Below are 20,276 nucleotides of genomic sequence, written 5' to 3' on the forward strand. Positions count from 1 at the left end.
TTGTTTCTGTTCCTCTTTTTTCATCCCTTGTTCCCCCCAGACATCTGCTGTGCAGCTGCAGCCCGAGCAGTGGGACGTGTAACCCCCGAGCTGCCGCAGAGCTCCTGCTCCCTGCTGCTCTGGAGCTGCTGGGATGAGCTGTCCTGTAGGCCAGAGGGGCTGCCTGGGGGAGCAGGAATCTCTCATATGCTGTAGGACACTCCCATAGCCAGCACAGCAGTGCCAGGGGATGCTGACTTGGTCTCTGCCACCCCACCGTGTCCTGCTGCCAATGGACATGTCCCTCCTGGTCCTTCCCTCCTGGTGCATCCCATACCCCTGAGCGTGGCTGTCCCTTCCAACCCTGCCCTCTGGGGTCTGTGAAGATGGGGAACAAGGGACTTGGGTTAGTGGTGGCCTTGGCAATGCTGGACTCAATGATCTGAAATGAACTTTCGCATCTTTGACCATTCCATGATTCCAAGATCCTGTGTGTCATTTTGTTGTGGCACTGCTGCAGTCCTTCCTTCTCATCTTTATTAATGACAGCACTGGCTGCAAACCTGAATTTAGGTTGTTCTGAGTGATGTTTGTGGCAGCAGATGTGCTCTCTGTGCAGGTTGGGCTCTGCTCCTCCCCCAGGTACCAGCCTGTGAGGGCAGGAGCTGCTTTTGGGAGGGCAGGGGCTGCAGCATCACCTCAGATCCCTGGTGGCCACATTCCTGTGTTGTGCAGCACAGAGCTCTGCACACTGCAGGTGCCAAGGGCTGGTGGAGCCTTTCAGAGCACAATAAACCAGACCTGAGGCTGCTGTTGGGCTCATGTGAGGGGAGGAAATCAGAGCTAGCACATTCAGCTGGTGAGGGTGGTCACACAGCCCTGGAGCCCAGCTGAGGGATGAGGTGGGGAGTGCTCTGGGGGGCTCTGGAGGTGCTCCCTGTGCCCACCTTGCATGGACTGGATCTAGATCTGATCCAGACACCCAGCAACTGCAGTCTCCCTGCCCCATGGTGGCCAGAGGGGTTCCTGTCTGGGCTGTACCTGCTGGTGCTTGCAGACACATCTAGCAGTTCCCATGCAACCTCTAGGACCATTTTCACCCCTGGATGTCCCTCGTGTTTGTGCTCCCAGCAGCTGTCTGGGACAGGAGTGGGGTGGCAGAGGGCTCTGCTGCCATCCCCCTGCAGGTGCCATCCCCAGGGAGCCATGCCCTTGGAGCAGACATTTCAGGGCTGGAGGTGAAGGAGGCATTTGAGCAATTCCAGGTTGGTGCCACAGCAAGGAGCAGTCCCCAAAGCTTATGAGACCTATTTGCTGTGTGAAGGTTAATTATGGAAACACGCCGTGTCTGGGAGAACATCCAAGAGCATTCCTCATTCCTGCCCATGTGCCCTGTCCATGTCTGTGCTGGCAGCTCCAAAATCTCTGCACTTTGCTGAGTGGGGCTGGGGGCAGGAGGTGCTGTGTGGAGCTCTGTGTGCCTGCTGCCCCAAGAGCCCAGCTGGTGGGCAGTGAGTCCCAGCTGTGCCCAGTGCTGGGAGGGCACTGTGGGGTGGCACACTGGGAGGGTCTGGGATTGTCATTTGGCTGCTGTGGGGGTGATGCCCTGTTGCTCCAGGCACAGTCCCTCTGTCCCTGGTAGCTTTGGTGTGAGCAGGATACACCTTTCCCATGGGACACCTGCTTCTCACTGAAGGCACAGCCCCTGGCTCAGGAGATGTGTTGGAACTTTCTGTCATTCCTGTAAAAAGCAGGCAAGAAACTTCTTCTTATAGCTGGAAAGTCCCTGTTGTAGGCAGTTTTACTTTCAGGCAGGATGGAAAGAAATCACACCAAAAAGAAAGAAAACAGCAATTTTCTCCCCTTGGAGCTGGGTTGGAGCTTCCCCCGCAGTGCCAGGCAGCTGCTCCCAGCTTTCCATGAGGTAACGTGTGAGCGATTTTGTGGCAGGGTTTTCTCCTCACACACTAATTGCCTGTGTGGGACGTTTTATGGGGATTTGGATGCTGTGGGAAGCTGAGAGCCTGGCCCGGGACTTGTAGCCAGTTCTGATTGTTAAAGTGAAAGTGCAGAGCTGGGGTTCTGGGAAGTGGCTTTCCTGCCTGTAATTCTGCTGGCCTCCAGTGTTCCAGGTTGCTCATTTTAGAGCTTTTGTGGAATGTCCTAGGCTTTTCCCTGTCTGTGCCTGTTCCAGGGCAGGGTGGGGTGGATGGAGCATCAAAAGCACTTGAGAGAGATCCATCAGGATCCACACACCCCACAGCCAGGAGCCATTCCTGCTGGAGCCACCAGTGGGCTGCCCCAGGGAAATGCCACAGTGCAGTGACTGCAAGAAGGGAACTGGGGAATTTTGTCCTTTTTTTTCCCACTTCAGTGTTGGTTTTCATCCTTCTGAAACAATGAGAGCCTCTTCTCTTCCTTCATTTTTGACTTCCAGCCCTTTCCTGGGGGTGGAACATGAGCATGCACAGCTGGCTGGGGGGGACCAGCCTGGGGGTTTCTGACAGATGGTGGCACTTGGGCTACATCTCTGCCCCTTGCTGGGTGCAGGGGGTGGGAGAGCTGCTGTGGGTACCTTTTCTTTGGGAAGCACCATCCAGCCTCAACAGCTGCTGGACAAGGGCAGAGGCGTGCTGGGGGAGGGAGGATTGTGCACCACTGCAGCTTTTTCCACTGAAGGTCTTGGTGCTGTTTCCCCCATGGGGTTGTCCAGGCATTTCCTGAGAGAATTCATTTTCCATCTCCCATGGAGAGCTTCCTCTGGAGCATGGAACAAAATGGGGGTGCTGGTCTCCCTTCCCTGCCTTCAGTCAGGAGGCTGGTGGGATTTATCCCCTTTTTTCTCAGGGACTCTGCTGGAGCCCTGTGCCTGCTCCTCCTGCCATGCAGGGATTTCTGCGCCATGTAAATTGCAGATCTCAAACTCCTGGAAGTTGTTTTCTGACCAGTGGAGCCAAGGAGACCCTCTCTGTGCCCTGCTGAGGGTGGGTGTAGTGACTGATGAGCCTACCTTAGACATCAGAGAGTCCTGGCATCTGGAGATGTTGGGATCTCTGTGGCTGCTGCCTGGGGCTCAGGATGGAGGGTGGAGGCTCTCCAGGCAGCAATCCCTGGGCTCAGGCTGGATTCCCAGTCAGGCTGCAGCCAGGGGTGTGTGCTGGGCTCGGGCCCCATCACCCTGCCCGACACTGAGGCTCCTGAGAGGTGACAGGGAGGGCTGGGAACAGGCTGGGGTGGGTGACCCTGTGCCCTGTCCGGCCGTGCCCCAGGGCAGGAGTGTTTGCTGCCCGGCCTTTCCTGCCCTTCCCTGGGAAAGCACGTCCATGGGAAGGGCGGGAAGGGGAGGAAGCTGCCTGCTGGCTCCCTCTGGGACAGGACACTTGGAAACCTTTTCTGTGACAGCACTTCTACATGAGGAGCGCTGGTCAAAGCCTCTCTGCTCCAGGGGGCTTCTCGCTGTTTGAGGGGCTCTGGGGTGATGCAGGAGTTGCCACAGCAGGCAGAGCCTGGGGTCTGGCTCCCAGAGAGGAGAGGGGGAGGTTTGGGGCCCTGGCCCCCTGCCAGCCGTGCGGGGGGAGGCGGCAGAGGGAAGGAAATGTCGTGTTCTGACTCCGCATTTCCCCCACGGGGATGGGTGGCTGAGCCCAGTCCTGCACAGAGCATCCTGCTGCAGCCCTGGGCTGTTCCTGGCTGCTCCCAGCCTGCTGGGGTGGCTGTGGTCGCACTGGTGTCACCTGGCCATGCTCTGGTGCCAGCTGAGCCCCGCTGCGGGCAGGGATAAGCTGAGCCCTGCTCCTGCTACCCTGCACCAGAGCCGTCCCTGGGGCAGGATCCACGGCACAGGTGGGAGCTCGGTGCTTTTGCTCATGGCTGGGGCACACAGAGCTGCAGCTGCTGGCTGGGCTGGCCCATGGAATTCCCTTTGGGATGAAGGGGCAGTAGGGTGGGGCAGGGCTGGGCACTGGCAGGTCCGTTGGCAGGGGCTGTGGGAAGTGCCTGTCCCTGTGTCCTGCCACCCCAGGAGTTGGGGGGGTTCTGCTTCCAGAGCTGGCATGGCCAAAGAGCATTCCCAGGGACTTGGTGCTCTCCGGCTGGACAGATGCAGCTGTGCCCCCACCATGGGGTGTTGGGTTTTTTGGGAGGGATGTGGTGCTCCACATGGACCAGCTGACCCGGGATAGCTCCAGGGTTGAATTCTCCACTGGGATTGCTGAGCCCTGTTGGGGCAGGAGGGGTCAGCCCTGGGTTTTGGCAGGACTCGTGGCACGGTTAATGACAGCGGTGCGGTTTGGACCCAGATCCAGATGCTCATTCCAAAACTGCTTCCCAAAACTTGCCAAGTATTTGGGTCCAGGGTTTTGGCTTGGTCCTGTCCTGCTTATTTTGAGTTTTGTTTTTTATTTTTTCACTGCTGTAAGTTTGGAATTGGGAATGCAAGCTGTGGCCAGAGCTCTGGGCTGAGGCAGTGGGTGGATAGGGATGGAATCAGGGTATTCCAGTGCTGGGTAGGTCTGGCCTCAGCCCACTCCATGCCAGAAGGGACAGACCAAATCCTGAGGCTGCCAAGGCATTTTCTACCCATGAGGTCAAATGTTGTCACCCTCAGCAGCAGAAATGTCATTGGGTTGATGGGTGCTGACACTTGGCAGTAACCTGCTGTAGCTGTGGGAGCTCTGGGCTGGTTTCCCTCAAGTTCCCTAAACTGGAGGAATTTCCCAGGAAATGCTGCTGGCTGACCCCCACCAGGGATTTGGTGCCCACTGGGTTGAACACCAGCTTGAAAGAAGAGGTGGGGAGAGCTGTGTGGTGGGAAGGAGGTGGGGAGGAAGGGCTCCTTTGGCAGCCTTTGCTCAGGGATGTTTGCAGAAGTGATCAGCACTGAGCTTTGACGAGCTCTGAACTCATGATTACAAAGATCTTCCTCTCCTGCCTGGCCAAGAGCTCTGTTTGGTTTGGTGGGTTCAGAAACAAAACATTTCTTCCTGTCATTCAGGTGGCATCACTGTCACCTCCTGCTCTTTGCCTGGCACTGGCAGAGAGCTGCAGCTGAGCTGTGAGCCCAGGACCCTGCTGCTGGTGGGACCCCTGGCTCTGCAGCTGTGCATCTCTGCCCTGTGCACATGGAACGTGGGCTCAGTGTCAGGGCTCTGGGCTGTACTCTCAGGGTGTTGCTGCAGGTGATAGTGGTTAGATTTTTTTTTTACTCAGAGTTAGGATTGAATGCTCGAGAGACAGCTTTCTTGTTGGGACTTGGTTGTTTATTAAATCTTATTTAAAGTACTGAGAGTTTTTTAGTACTTCTTGTTATCAAGCCAAAAATGAGAAAATGGAAGTGAATTTAGTTAGTTACAAGGTTTTTTAAAGGCTAACTATTTAATTAAAAACTAACATTTATGTTATTTATACTTTTGACCTAATAACTGAACACTTGTGACCTGCACTGCAGGATTTTTTATCCAACCAAAAAGTACCTGAAATAATGAAGAAGAAACAAGAAAAAAGAGACAATGCTTAAGAATGTCCATTTTGTCCCATACTTATTACTATAGTTTAAAACCCTAAATTCAAAACTTTTTACCATGTGAAATTACACACTTTTATTTTAACTAACCAGTGATTCTAACTTTATTACTCAAATCTGGGAGCCTCCTCCAACGCTTTAAGTCAAAAGCAGCGTTCTTTTGGGGGTTAGTGTTGGAAAGCACAGTAAGTTCAAAACTCCCAGGGTTCAGGGTTCCAGCACTCAGGCTGGTTCTTTGCTTTCTCCCAGAAATCGAAGCCAAGAAAGCGTGTGAGTGGCTCCGGGCAGCAGGATTCCCCCAGTATGCCCAGCTGTACGAAGGTGAGAGCTGCCCCTGCCCCTGCTCAGAGCCTGTGCCTCATCCACATCCAAGGGGGCTGCAGGGGAGGAGGGGGTAGAGGGCATTGTTCACTGCTTATGGGATTGTTTGTTACACTTTGAGCCCTTGGCCACGGCCTGGAGAACCAGCCAGTTAACTTCCCTGCATTCCTGAACTTTTCCCCTTCAGGCTGGGCTCTGAGGAATCCTGGGGCGGCTGCTTTGGCCAGGGGCAGGCAGGCTTTGGAGAGCCATCAGCTCTGAAGGGGTTCAGGGAGTGTTTGCCGTGGGTGGGAGCATAGGGGCAGCCAGTGTAGGAAACGTGGAGAGCGAGCATGACCTCCCTCCTTGCATCCCTCCCCACTCCCAAGCCCCTGCCCTGCTCCAGCCTGTCCTTCCTGAGCCCTGCCTGGAGCTGACCGTGTGCCTCCCCAGCTCCTGTGCCAGCAGATAGCAGGGTGGCTGTGCTGCTGGTGGCTCTCCCTCAGGCCCAGCTGTGTTTATTTTGGAGCCATGGTGGGATGCTGGAGCTGGCTGGGGCGAGGAGCAGCGGCTGCAGGGATGGACAATAGCGGGAAGTGGGGTCCGGCGGCCGCAGCCACGGCCATTGTTCGCCCACTCGGGCACTTCCCCGCCCCCCACAGCACCAGCTCCCTGCTGATGGCTTTTTGAGCTGCCTGTCTGCTGCCAGTGCCTATTTTGGGGGGCAAGGACAGGCTGGGTTCCTGCTGGGACACCCAGCCCCAGGTGCTGGCCCCAGACAGAGCTCACAGCTGGGCAGTGAGGAGAGGTGCTGGTGCTGGTCTGTGAATGAACCAACCCTTCTCCAGCCTCTGTCTGCAGAACTTCCCACATCCTCCAAGTGTTTCCCTCTGTTTCCCTTCCTGTGGCTTCATGAAAAGATGGGTTGAGACCCTTGGGGCTGAAGGTCCAGGTCCCACATGCAGGATCCCTGCAGAGCTGACTCTGAATGCACAAGGGATGGGCAGGAAACTGAATGGAGGCTCTTGGACACCTTATCACCCTCACCTAACCTACCTGGGAAGAGCCGTGTCCAGGGACCCTGGGCATGCACCACCTCCAGGTCATCTCCAGCCACTTGGGTTTCTCCTCCTCCCATGCCCACTGCTGCCCTTTGTCCCTGATGGAGCAGCTGGCTTGGGATCTGCCACTGATGTCAATTCCCTCCCCAGAGTCATCATTCCCTCTTGACATCAGTGCTGTGAAAAAGGACCACAGCTTCCTGGACCAGGATTCCCTCAAATCCCTGTGCAGGTAATGCTCCCTTGCCCCCCTTGCACATGGAATCAGCACGGGGATGTGCCACAGAACAAGGGCAGTGGCCCAGGCTGATGGGGTGGTGGGCTCAGGGGCGTGTCTGATGGGGTGGTGGGCTCAGGAGAATGTCTGATGGGGTGGTGGGCTCAGAGTTGTGCCTGATGGGATGGTGGGCTCAGGGGAATGCCTGATGGGATGGTGGGCTCAGGAGAATGTCTGATGGATGGTGGGCTCAGGGGAATGTCTGATGGGGTGGTGGGCTCAGGAGAATGTCTGATGGGGTGGTGGGCTTAGTAGGGTGCTTGCCTTGCACCTTGGCTGGGCTCAGAGCCCACTCCAGCACAGTTGCTCCCTCTGCAGTGAGAACTCAGTTGTTCAGATCAGGGAACATTGCTGGTGTTGGTTGATTCCAGGGAAACAAGAGGTTTTTATGCTCCATGTGATGCTGCTCATCCCAGTACCAGGCAACCAGCCTGGCTGCACATTGCCAGCTGGGCAGCTGCAGGTTTGGGAGCTGTGCAGGGAGCAGCATGTGGGGGACTCAGAGAAGCCAGAGCTGGCACCCAAAGCAGGGCACTGAGCAGATGGTCAGTCTGGATGGGCCATGTGTCACTTGGTGCTGTGGGTGACTCAGCCCTGCCTTGGCTCTCGAGACATGTCACCCCACCCATGTCCCTGCATTGGCTCCACGCTGTCCCTCCCACCGTGAACAGAGAAGAAGCAGGAACAGGGTCTGTTTCATATTTGTTTCCCAGCAGGGAGGCTGATGTGCTGGGCAGGAGGGGATCCCCGTGCCGTTTCCTGGGTGCAGTGAGGCAGGAGTCTCTGCCTGTCCCTCCCTCTCTGAGCTTTCAGGTCCTTTAGTCATTCCCTGTCTGGGTTACAGGAGCGTCTGAGGTGATTTTGCTTTAATAGCCTGGAGCAGACCACTCCTGCTCACTTGTAGAACTGGTGGCCCCAGCAGCTAGCATGGGCATGGCTTAGCTTGGGCTACCATCTGCTGGCATTGTCCCCTTGTTAGTCAGGTGTTCCTCTACCGTGGAGCCACAGCAACGGGTGACAGGCACAGCCAATGCTCTAGGGCAAGAAAATCAAAAGAAGCCAAAGCCCTTGCTGTGACCACAGCAGGGCTGGGACAGGGGTTGGGACCAGGGTAAAGCCACTCTGTTTCTTGCAGGAGGCTGATGACCCTGAACACTTGTGCTTCCATGAAGCTGGATGTTCACTTTCAGCGTAAACAGGTAAGTGCAGGATGCTCGAGGCAGGTGGGGGGCTGAGGGGTGCAGGGGATCATGTTCTCAAAGGTGGGGCAGTGTCCTGGTGAGCTCTAGCACTGCTCTGGGCACAGAGTGGCTCCTGGAGGCCAAAGAGTCCTGAGCTGGTTTGAGGGCTGAGCACGCTGCTCCTCCCCACCTGGGGCCGTGCTGGTGGCTGTGCCCCCTCTGCAGTGGGGGGATGTGCTGACCCTCCTCAGCTCCAAGCGATTGATCATGCCCTGTTCTCACCGGCCCACAGAATGAAGACTCTGAGGAGGAAGAGCAGTGTGCCATCAGCAGCCGCTGGGCCTTCCAGAGGGACAGCAAGAGGTGGTCCCGGGTGGGCTCCGCCGACGTGCTGTCGCAGGGCTCGGAGGCGCTGAGCTGCAGCATGCGCCCGGTGTCCAGCCGCGAGAGCGTCCTCACCGAGCTCAGCACCAACCCCGAGGCCACGTCCCTGCACAGCGCGGGCAGCGTGGGCAGCGTGGGCGGCACGGGCACGCTGGGCACCGTGGCCACGCCATCCCCGCTGCGTGCCGCTGCCAACGCCTCCAGCTGCAGCCAGAGCGAGGGCTCTGCGCCGGAGCAGCCCTCGGGCCAGGGAGAGGGCTCCAAGGAGAGGCTGAAGAAGCGACGCTCTCGCAGCTTCCTGAAGCGCATCGAGTCCCTGCGGAGGAGGGACAAGGAGAAACCCGGCCCAGACAGGAGGGTGGCTGCGCACAGCAGCGCCACTCTGCCGCCGGGATGGGGCTCTCTGAACAGTAACGGGGACCTTGCGGCCTCCAGGACCAGCTCCTCTAAAAGAGGGATCCCTGCCTCTTTCCACAGCAAAAAACACTTCTCGGTATCATACAGGACTAACCGCCTGCTCGGCCCCGGGGGCACCAAGGGGAGCTCTGACCCCAAGCGCAGCGGGCTCTACCTGGAGGATTACGACACAGCCGCTGCTGCCGAGTGCCAGCGCCGGGCTCGCCACGGCGACTGCCTGGTCTACATCCCCTGTGACCACAAGCCTGGCACCTTCCCCAGGTCCCTGTCCATCGAGAGCTTGTGTCCCCTGGCCGGCAGCTCGCTGGGCCGCTGGAGCGAGGAGGGAGTGGGGCTGGGCGGGGGCGGCAGCAGCAGCAGCGCAGAGGGCTCCTCCTCGCCCAGGGGCTTCGCCCGCCGGCGCCGGGGCTCCTGCAGCTCCCTGGGCAGCCGCGTCAGCGTCTACGACAACGTGCCGGAGTTCGGCAGCAGCGAGGATTTCTGTAAGGACGGGGAGGTCACCTTCGAGAACCTCGACGACATCCTGCAGCACATGTGGGGGCTGCAGCAGAAGGTGGAGCTCTGGTGTAAAGCCGTCTCGCCTGGCCTGGATGGGGAGGAAGGGGGCGAGGAGGACGAGGATGAGGAGGAGTCGGACTCGGGAGGGGAACCCTCCAACCTGCATTTCGAAGAGAGGTCCATGTCGGATGTTGGCACCTCTGCCAGTGACTTCGATAGCACTGGGAACTCCCTCAACGAGGCTGAAGAGGTGGAGACACGGGAGCGCCGGGATTCGGGCGTGGGAGCATCACTCACAAGACCCTGCAGGTATCCAGAATCCCGAGGTGGTTTGGGTAGGAAGGGACCATAGAGACCATCTCACTCCCCTTGCCATGGACAGGAACGCTTTCCATTAGACCGTATTGCTCCAAGCCCCGTCCAGCCTGGCCGTGAACACTCCCAGGGACGGGGCTGCTGCAGCAGGGAGGAGTGCACAGCCCTGGGTCTGGGGAGCAGAGCCTGATCCCATCCTGGGGCCGGGTGATCGTCTCTTCCCGGGAGGCAGCAGCGGGAGGGAGGGCAGCGCTGCCGGAGCCGCACGGTGCGGGCAGGGGAGCGCAGCGCGGGGCGCGGGTGCGCTCTGGTGGCCGCAGGACACCACTGCCAGCACTGCCACCACTGCCAGCACTTCAGCACAGCCACCGCTGCCGGCCCTGGCTGCCTGCACAGACCTGTGATTAAGAGGTTTTTCATAACAAGGGTGAATGCATGGGTACGTGCCTCCCCTGTGCCACTATTCCCTGGAGCTTTCTCCAGGAGAGCTGTTGTCACTTTCTGTGGCTTTCCTCACCCAGTTTGGCTGGTGCCAGAGGGGTGATGTGGCAGTAATGAAGGAGTGGAGAGCAGTGGGGGTTTCCTCAGCTGGCAATGTCCCGTGTGTCCCCAGAAAGCTGCGTTGGCACAGCTTCCAGAACTCGCACCGGCCCAGCCTGAACTCGGCCTCGCTGGAGATCAACCGCCAGTCATCGGCCCAGCTCAACCTGCTGCAGAAGTGCTCCCTGCTCCGGCTCACAGCCATCATGGAGAAGTACTCTGTGCCCCACAAGCAGGCCTGGACATGGTGAGCTGGGGCCAGGGGGACCAGGAGGGACCCACAGGCTGCAGCTATTGCTGTGACCCCAGCTGGGGCAGCTTCGGGGTGTGCAGGGGGAAAAGCTAAAGCAAGGGCTGTCTGCTCTGGCAGGTGTGAGCCAGAGCTGAGCCCCAGGCTCCTGGCATCATCCTGGCTAAGGGGGAGCTCCTGGCATCGTCTGCCACAATGGGGGCTGCAGGTGTTCATGGGGCATTTTAAGTGCTACATAAAAGAGTGGGACAATGGTTTCTTTCATAGCCAAGTATCAAAATATTTTTGCTTAATAAAAGGTGCTGCCATTCCTGCTGGGAAGCTGCCTTGCTTGTATTCCAAATACTGCAGAAATGTGTGTGTGTGTGTTCCCAAGGTCCTGCTCCCTCTGCTGAGGGCATTGCACTGATGTCTCTCTGTCCCACTCTGCAGGACTGTCCCCAAGTTCATGAAGCGGAGTAAAGTCCCTGACTACAGGGACAAGATGGTTTTTGGGGTGCCCCCCATTGTGAACGTGCAGCGGACGGGGCAGCCCCTGCCCCAGAGCATCCAGCAGGCCATGCGCTACTTACGCAGCCAGTGCCTGGACCAGGTGAGTGCAGCAGCACCGGGCTTTGGGGGAAAAGCTTCAGGGGTCCTGTTGTTCACCTCTTGTGTGCTGAAGTGGGAGGGTGGGATTGTCTGTGGGAAGCCATCCCTCAGTCAGTGTCTCCTCTGGGTTGATGATCCCCTTGGGAAGTGTTATAGATAAAAATGAGATCAAGCCAAATTAAATATGATTAAGCGATATTTATTTTGCGACCGAAGTCCGGTCCTCGATAGCCACAATCAAAAAGGGACAGTGCCGAGCCCGGGGTCGGTGCTGGGTGAACACACTCTGATCTGATCTCTATGGAATCAGATCCCCCAGTGTTCACCAAACTACCTTGGTAAGCCCAGTTTTTATACAATTTTTCTTGCCCGGAGCGGAGGTCTTTGTCTTCTTTCATCATTCTGCATCTTCGTGTGGTTTTCTGTCACTGCGTTGGGCCATATTCTGGGAGACTATGAATTCTGATGAGGGCAGGTTCTGGTTTATGGGAAGATGGTATTGAGATGTAATTTGGAGGTGTTGGTTTACTGGAAACTGGCATTCAGATGTGTTTTTCCCCATGGCTCTGGTTATCTTAGTTGTGAGGGCTTGTTTGGGTGTTCCCTGGACGGTTCCTGAAAGAGCCATCTCCACCTATGTCTATTTAGTTGTTAATTTGGGCTGCCCTGCTTTTGTTGGATGCTACAATGAAGTGATGAAGCAATCTGTGTCCTTTTCCTCCGCAGTCCTTTTTTTGGTTTCTGAGTTTTCTTTATTATTTTATTTATACAAACATTGCTTATTCTACATTATTGTATAACTTCACACAAATCACATCATATCCTATATTACAGGGAGGGAGCGTCGCTGCTGTCCCACAGTGCCCTCCCAGCCCGCTCACCCCCTGCTCTACCCCCCCAGGTCGGCATTTTCCGTAAATCCGGGGTGAAATCCCGGATCCAGGCGCTGCGGCACATGAACGAGACCAGCCCCGACAACGTCAACTACTCGGGGCAGTCGGCGTACGACGTGGCCGACCTGCTGAAGCAATACTTCCGCGACCTGCCCGAGCCCATCTTCACCAGCAAGCTCACCGACACCTTCCTGCAGATCTACCAGTGTAAGGGCGGGGCTGGGGGCTGTGGGGAGGATGTGTTTGGGTGGAGGGGTGTCACGGGTGGGCGGTGTCACGGGTGGTGGCCCCGCTGATGCCACCCCGTGCCCGCAGTCGTGTCCAAGGAGCAGCGGCTGCAGGCGGTGCAGGCTGCCGTCATCCTCATGCCCGACGAGAACCGCGAGGTGCTGCAGACCCTGCTCTACTTCCTGAGCGACATCGCCTCGGCTGAGGAGAACCAGATGACAGCTGGCAACCTGGCTGTGTGCCTGGCCCCCTCCATCTTCCACCTCAACGTGTCCAAGAAGGAAAGCACATCGCCCAGGTAAGGGCTGGCTGAGCCACAGCTGCCCAGGCTCCTTGCCCTGCCTGCAGGGAATGGTGAGGCGTGGGGGGCTGTTGGCTCCGCTCTGGGACACAAATGAGAGCCATGGGGGTCTAGAGGTGCCCAGCGGTGCCAGCAGTAGCTGATCCCCCACAGGGCCATACACAAGAGGGGCACCATGGGCAAGCCAGACCAGAAGGACCTCAATGAGAACATGGCTGCGACGCAGGGGCTCTCCCACATGATCACCGACTGCAAGAAGCTCTTCCAGGTGGGTGGCAGTGGTGTCCCAGCCCAGGGGGAGGTGTGACCTTGTCCCTCAGTGGGACAGCAGCTGCCACCCTGGAGCCAAGCCCAGCTGTGTCCTGGGGCAGGAGGTGCTGCAGGCTGTATGTCTGTCCTCCCCACTCCCTGGGGAATGAGTTACGGTTCTTTATCAGTCCAGGACCACTCACAAAGTCCCCACAGGATCTCTCTGCCTCACTGAAATCTGTGCCCTTTTGGCCTGCAGGTCTCCCATGACATTTTGCTGCAGCTGAGCAGCTCCTATATGGCTGCAGACGCTTATCCCCACCCCCTGGCTGACTTGGTGTGCCAGGGGGAGAGCAAGGATTTGCACTCCTACTTCGAGCAGAGTGTCCAGAACCTGCTCAAAGAGTCGTCAGAGAAATTCAAGGGGTGGCTGAGCACGCCAGGGCCCCTGAACACGGAGCTGTCCTGCAAAAAGGTAAATGCCACTGCACAGAGGGACTTGAGAACATGCAGGGAAATCGTGTTACTGTAGAAGGGTTACAGAAGGGGACACAGTAACATGGCACTCTCTTGCATGGTGCAAGAAAGAACAAGAAAGAGCAATTTATTGAAGGAAGCCATTGCTTTAAATAAGATACTTCATGAAAAATAAAATACAGACAGATCATTAGTCAGAGAAAGAGACACCTCTTGTCCCAGGCTTCTCACGGATCCAGCAGGTGTTTATCTTTTGTAATGATTCTTTCTCTTATATTTACTAGCTTGGGAAAAATCCCAGCCAAGCCTGAGAAAGCCAGACTGGAAAAATCCTTTAAGAATCTTCCTGGGCCTGTAACAGCCACAAAATCTGTATGGGGTGACCTGTCCAGCAGCCAGAGCAGGTCCCACCACCCCTCCCTAGACAGGAGATGGGATTGTGCTGGTGGGAGCCATCAGGGAAGCTGTTCAGGGGGTCCTGTGGGGCGGTGTGTGTGACCCTCAGCTCGCCCCTCAGGTTGGGGACGGGCACCCTCTGCGCCTGTGGAAGGTCTCCACGGACATTGAGGCGCCTCCGGCCACGGTGCTGCACCGGGTGCTGCGGGAGCGGCACCTGTGGGACGAGGACCTGCTGCAGAGCCGGGTGGTGGAGGCGCTGGACAAGGACATGGAGCTGTACCACTACGTGATGGACAGCATGGCGCCGCACCCGCGCCGCGACTGCATGGTGCTGCGGTGAGCGGCGCTGGGGCGGCTGCACCCTCTGCTCCGGGGGCAGCGTGGGGTGGGGTCCCTCTGTTTGATCCCGGGGGGCAGGCAGGGGTGGGGTCCCTCTGATCCCGGGGGGCAGGGTGGGGTCCCCTCTGATCCTGGGGGGCAGGGTGGGGTCCCTCTGATCCCGGGGGGCAGGGTGGGGTCCCTCTGATCCCGGGGGCAGGGTGGGGTCCCCTCTGATCCCGGGGGGCAGGGTGGGGTCCCCTCTGATCCCGGGGGACAGGGAGGGGTGGTGTCCCTCTGTTTGATCCCGGGGGACAGGCAGGGGTGGGGTCCCCGCTGATCCCGGGGGGCAGGCAGGGGTGGGTCCCCTCTGTTCGATCTCGGGGGGCAGGCAGGGCTGGGGTCCCAGCTGTTCGATTCCTGGGGACAGGCAGGGGTGGGTCCCCTCTGTTCGATCCCGGGGGACAGGCAGGGGTGGGGTCCCCGCTGTTCGATCCCGGGGTGCAGGCAGGGGTGGGTCCCCTCTGATCCCGGGGGACAGGCAGGGGTGGTGTCCCTCTGTTCGATCCCGGGGTGCAGGCAGGGGCGCGTCCCCGCTGTTCGATCCCGGGGGACAGGCAGGGGCGGGTCCCCGCTGTTCCATCCCGGGGGGCAGGCAGGGGCGGGTCCCCGCTGTTCGATCCCGGGGACAGGGACAGGGACAGGCAGTGTCGCTGTGTGTGGCAGGCGCTGGCGCACGGACCTGCCGCGGGGAGCCTGCCTGCTCAGCTCGCTCTCGGTGGAGCACGACAAGGTGCCCGTGGAGGGAGGGGTGAAGGCCATCGTGCTGACATCGCAGTACCTCATCGAGCCCGGCGCCACGGGCCGCTCCCGGGTCACCCACATCTGCAGGGCTGACCTCAGGTACCGCAGGGACCCTCTGGGGAGGGGCTGGAGCAGCAGCATGTGCTGCTCCATGGTGCTGCCGGGGTCTCTCCTGCTCACTCACCTCTCCTGCCTCTCTCCTCTTTCTCTTTCTCTCTTTCTCTCTTTCTTTCTTTCTTTCTTTCTTTCTTTCTTTCTTTCTTTCTTTCTTTCTTTCTTTCTTTCTTTCTTTCTTTCTTTCTTTCTTTCTTTCTTTCTTTCTTTCTTTCTTTCTTTCTTTCTTTCTTTCTTTCTTTCTTTCTTTCTTTCTTTCTTTCTTTCTCTCTGTTTTTCTCTTTCTCTCTTTCTCTCTTTCTCTCCCTCTCTCCTTCTCTCTCCTTCTCTCTCCTTTTTTCTCCTTCTCTCTCCTTCTCTCTTTTTTCTCCTTCTCTCTCCTTCTCTCTTTTTTCTCCTTCTCTCTCCTCTCTCCTTCTCTCTTTTTTCTCCTTCTCTCTCCTTCTCTCTCCTTTTTTCTCCTTCTCTCTCCTTTTTTCTCCTTCTCTCTCTCTCTCCTTCTCTCCTCCTCTCCTCCTCTCCCCCTTCTCTCCAGGGGCCGTTCTCCTGAGTGGTACAACAGGGTTTTTGGCCACCTCTGTGCCATGGAGCTGGCGAGGATCCGAGACTCCTTCCCAGCCCTGAGTCCCAGCGGCCCCGAGACGAAGATCTGAGGCTCCAGGAAGATGCTGTGTCCTTTCAGACGTGGCCTTGCCTTGGATCCAGATGGGGCTCTCAGCAGGAAGCACGGTGTGCTGCAGTGCCCGAGGAGGGGACACAGGGGCACATATTTATAAACACCCTTTCAGCCCGGGCTGGGCAGTCCCGTCCCTGGGTGCTGCGGGGCAGGGAGCCACAGAGCCGTGGTGCCCAGCAGGAGAGGGAGAGAGTGGCCATGGGGTGACCCCTGAATCAGGCTGTGCCAAGAGCTGGGGCCCCCACACAAGCCAGGAGCAGCAGCAGGGTGAAGGAGGTGGGGTGAGGCAGGAGGAGGAGAGGGACGATGGGGCCGTGCCCGCAGGTCGCAGGGCGGGGTCGGGAAGTGAGGGTGGGCAGAGGGGGCTGTGTGTGTGTGGGGTCACCCTGGGGACAGCCAGGGAGTCACTGTGAGGGAGAGGAGGAGGCTGCTGTTCTGGGAGGAGGGGCTGCCTGTAGGTACTATAGGTACTATAGATATCTCAAGTGCCAGCCCCGTGGAGGGGCAGATGGAGCCTGGTGCAGCATTGGTGCTGAGTTCATGGAAGGAGCAGCCCTGTTCTCCTGTGCCTTGCTGTTCCTTGGCTAAAAGCCTCTCTCTGCACTGGGTGTCCCTGAGAGGATGGACCAGTTCTGAGCCAAGGCCATCCCTCAACCAGCCCACCCACTATTGCACGGGGCAGGGCATGGCTGGAGCCCTGGAGCAGCTGCACCTCAGTGGGAAGGGGCAATGCCTGAGGTGGGGAGAGACTCCCCAGACCAGCTGCCCCTTTGTGCTGCCCTCTGTGTTGAGGAGGAGGGGCAGTATTTGGGATTCACCCCTCTTGGGCAGCTACACATGGCCCATGCCCACCTACTCCCTGCAGAGACATCATTCCCCTTCCCACCCCTTCCTCCCTCCATGAAGGAACTGTTCACTGGAGCTGTCAGCATCCAGAAGATGACCTGGTTTCTCCATTCAGGCAGGGACCCAAATTCCCAGATGTTGTTCCAACTGGAAGGCAACACGACCCATGATCTGGGGACCCCCAGTGTCAGTTTGGCCATAACTGTCTGTCTGTCTTTTGGTAAAAAGAAAAGCACAAATTGGCCTCTAGTCTGTGTTTTTATATATATGTATTTTATATATATATATATAAAAATATAACTAACATGTGGGGGAGTGAATTTTCTCCTGATATTTTTTTAAAGTGTTTCTTTTTTTTTTTTTTTCTATCTATAAATACTTGTACAGGTGGAATATTAATATATAACTCTGGTGGCAGAGCTCAGCACCAGTTGATGCTCACTTAGAGCTGTGTATTTTGTATTTAAGGGACTTTTGTTTTGTATCACATGGAATTGCTGCAGTTGTTTGACTTGGATTGGGGCTGCTCTTCCCATCCGTGCAATTAATAAAGTACTAACGAGATCTGATGAGGAAGCCTCTGTGTTCAGGGCATCTCCAGTGCTGAGAAATGTGCATTGGGGCAGCCCCTGCGTGGGTGAAGAGACTCAAACCCAGCATTTCCCACCTCCAGCTGGGCTCCAGGGCTTTGCCAGGTTTGGGGCTCTCCTGGCATTGCCACCTCAGCAGGGAGAGCACCTTGAGGAGCAGGATGAGCACCAGCAGCAGAGAGTCTGAGGAAGAAGAAGCACATTGTGCTGTTGAATTCCCTGGAGCAGACACCTCTGGTTTGGAAGTAGTGATGGGAATGGGGTGGAACATGCTGGAGTAGATGAAGATGAGGGTGATGAAGGCTGAGAGGAAGAAGTCCCTCTCTGAGCTTGCTAAAGGGTGAGATTGGCAGCAGCAGAACTGCTCTGGCTTTTAGCATTTATGGGCAGAGACACTGGGGCAGCCCTGGCTCATCCCAAATCCACGTGTGTACCCTCCCCATCCCGGGATGGAGGCCAAGCTGGCATCTCATCTTCCAGCAGGATGGCAGCACTCCACAGACCCACCCAGACCCACTGCTGGAGGGGTGTGAGCTCTCAGGGACCCCCACTCCCACAGGGCCCCCTGTCCTGCCCCACACCATCCCTGTGCCCAGCAGATTGGATGAAGAGGTTCCCCAGCCCTCTGCACGATGGGTGCAGACACTAAATCACACCTCAAAGCCTCTGCAGAGCTGGCTGGAGCCATCCCAGGGCTTTTGGGCTTACCCAGCCACGCCCCCAAATCCTCCTCTGCTCAGCACTGATCAGTCCAAGAGTTTTCCTCCAACCCCTGCTTTACAGACACTAACACCTAAAATTAATTTCTTACTGAAATCCTCCAAGTTTCATTAACAGAGATTTATGTTTTTCCCTTGCACATTGTTACAGATTAATCTTTTAAAACCTTATAAAAGCCAATTCCTACAACTTAGCAGACCTCTGCTTTGGGAAATGATTGCAGAGCAGCAATGCCAGGCTCAGTTTGGCTTAATTAGAGATAAAAGGAGAGAAAATCATTCCTTGTTAGCCAGTCAGGTAGAAGCTGTACTGTATTTAGAGTGCAAACAGCCCAATTACAGGGAGGAACATGCACAGTTGTCTTTCATTACAGGTACTTGAAAATGTGCATCTGGGGAAAAATTAATGATGATTCTCTCCTTCCAAAGAGAAGCTGCAGCCATCCCAGCTGGCTGTGTGGGCCATCCCTGGCACAGGAGTGATGTTTGTCCAGCCTGCCCCAGCCCTGGGATGCCTGGGCTGTTATCTCAGCCCTGGCAGAAGGATCTTTGGGTTGTTGCTCAACCACAGCACCTGGCTGGTGGAGTCTACCTGCCCTCCCCTCTCCTGCCCAGCCTGCACCTTCACAAATACACCTCACTCTGTACCACACCTGTGCCAGGATGTGCCTCTGCAACTCCTCTGTCTTCATGGGCAGAATGTTCCCCTTGCCCTAAATCAGCCCCAGCCAGGAGAGACCCCCTTGTCTCAGGGGATTTAAGCAATCCCAGTGGGCTGGAATAACTTTCTCAGGGGGTAGGAGTGAACTGGTTTCTCTTCCTGCACTCAGATTGGGTTTTTAAGCCCAGGGCACTCACTCCCACCACCACCCTCCATGTGGGGATGAGAATGGGAAAGAAAAGGGAAACTTTGTGGGTTGAGATAAGAACAGCTTAGCAATTAATGCAAAAAATGATTATAATGCTAATGAAGAGAGAGAGATAAAACCCAGGAGAAAGAAGTGATGCCCTAACACTCACCCACCCCCTGCTGTCACAGCAGCTTTACACTCTGCTTGTATTTCTCAACATGAGCTTTGTTAGTGGTCCAAGAATTTCCCACCCTTTGGCAGCAGTCCTTGTCCAGCTCCTGGGATTGCATCTCCTCCCAAGCCTGGGATGATGTAGGGCTGTTGGACACCTCCCCACACGGGTTCAGCCTCTGGGCCCAGCAAATGTTACAATACAGACCCGAGGGGCTCAGGGAAGGCTTGTGCAACCTCTCAGCATAGATTTATATCCCTGGATTTCAAAGGTGTGACCTCCATGGCAGAGCTCTGCTGTCCTGTCCCAGGCAGCTCCAGCACAGGCCCCTTCCCACTGGATAATGTGTCTGAGCAAACCAAGCCAGCTTTTCCTTTTGCTTTGTTTGCCACTGGGGTGATCCCTCAGTTCTCACTCTGGAGTTTTTGCCCCTCTCTTGATGAAGACCATGTCACACAAACAGGCACTCTGATTGCAGCTTTCCTGCAGAACAGGCATTGTCTGGTCATGGGTGAGATGAGAATTCAGGCATCCTCACTGCCTGACTCCACTGACAGAAATTTGGGACAAAAACATCCATTTTTACATAAAAGGGCTGTGGACCCGTGCAGTGCTCCTGGTGCTGCCAGCACTGCATTGGTACCTTGACAGACAGAGCTCCTCTTGGGATCACACACCCAGCTTGGAGAAGGGCCTGCCATGTGTCCTGTGGGATGCTGAGTGGTCCCAGCAGGAATCCTCAGGATCCTGATCACTTCAGAACACAGATTATCCATCTGCAGCTCCCAGCCTGAGGCACCTCACTGGGCTCTGCATTCTTTTTCAGACCTCAGATGTAGGAGATCCTTCAGGCAGAAAAGAGATGGAAGTGGGCAAGTGGGAGGTAACACTGCCTTAGCTGGGCTTTGAAAGTTAAAAGAGGAACCCAGGCAGTGTCATGCTGGACACAGATTGCACAAATCTGAGCAGATCCTGTAGGTGAGTGAAGTCAGTCCTTGTGGCAAGGGGAAGAACCCAGGTGCTGAAGGAAATGGGAGAAAAGTGTTTCTCAGAAGCAGGGATGGTTTAGTGGCACAGCTACCAAACATGACGGATATTTGTGCTGAGAGGATGCTCCAGCTCTCCTTTTAGTGACAGTCACCGTGTCAGTGCCGTGGTTTCTATCTGGAATGATGACCCTGTGGATCCCCACTGTGGCTGCAGAGGTGAGGAGGGGATCCCACCCTCCCAGCTAGTCCATCCCAGAGCAGGTGGCTGCAGCCAGAGCTGGGGCAGCATTCAGCACTCCCAGGGCACGTCCATGGGAGCAACAGACAGATCCTGCT

General features: G+C 56.7%; 1 protein-coding gene across 6 annotated transcripts in view; it reads left to right on the forward strand.

The window, feature by feature from the left end:
• The window catches only part of STARD8 (StAR related lipid transfer domain containing 8), a 52,385-nt gene extending 35,197 nt beyond the window's left edge, over positions 1-17,188 (forward strand). For 5 of the 6 annotated variants that reach the window (XM_056491077.1, XM_056491080.1, XM_056491078.1 and 2 more), the window contains 13 exons: positions 5,750-5,821; positions 7,012-7,093; positions 8,274-8,337; positions 8,612-9,927; positions 10,547-10,720; positions 11,156-11,315; positions 12,216-12,414; positions 12,523-12,733; positions 12,890-13,004; positions 13,245-13,460; positions 13,980-14,197; positions 14,906-15,082; positions 15,633-17,188. In XM_056491077.1, coding sequence (XP_056347052.1) covers positions 5,750-5,821; positions 7,012-7,093; positions 8,274-8,337; positions 8,612-9,927; positions 10,547-10,720; positions 11,156-11,315; positions 12,216-12,414; positions 12,523-12,733; positions 12,890-13,004; positions 13,245-13,460; positions 13,980-14,197; positions 14,906-15,082; positions 15,633-15,750 — 3,122 coding nt within the window. In that variant the 3' untranslated portion in view covers positions 15,751-17,188. Of the gene's footprint in view, positions 1-3,660; positions 3,823-5,749; positions 5,822-7,011; positions 7,094-8,273; positions 8,338-8,611; positions 9,928-10,546; positions 10,721-11,155; positions 11,316-12,215; positions 12,415-12,522; positions 12,734-12,889; positions 13,005-13,244; positions 13,461-13,979; positions 14,198-14,905; positions 15,083-15,632 lie in introns of those variants that run through there. The other variant, XM_056491079.1, reaches the window with a different exon arrangement.
• The last annotated feature ends 3,088 nt before the right edge of the window (positions 17,189-20,276 follow it).

Source organism: Oenanthe melanoleuca, chromosome 4A (genome assembly GCF_029582105.1).
Source record: "Oenanthe melanoleuca isolate GR-GAL-2019-014 chromosome 4A, OMel1.0, whole genome shotgun sequence".
Lineage (NCBI taxonomy): Eukaryota > Metazoa > Chordata > Aves > Passeriformes > Muscicapidae > Oenanthe > Oenanthe melanoleuca.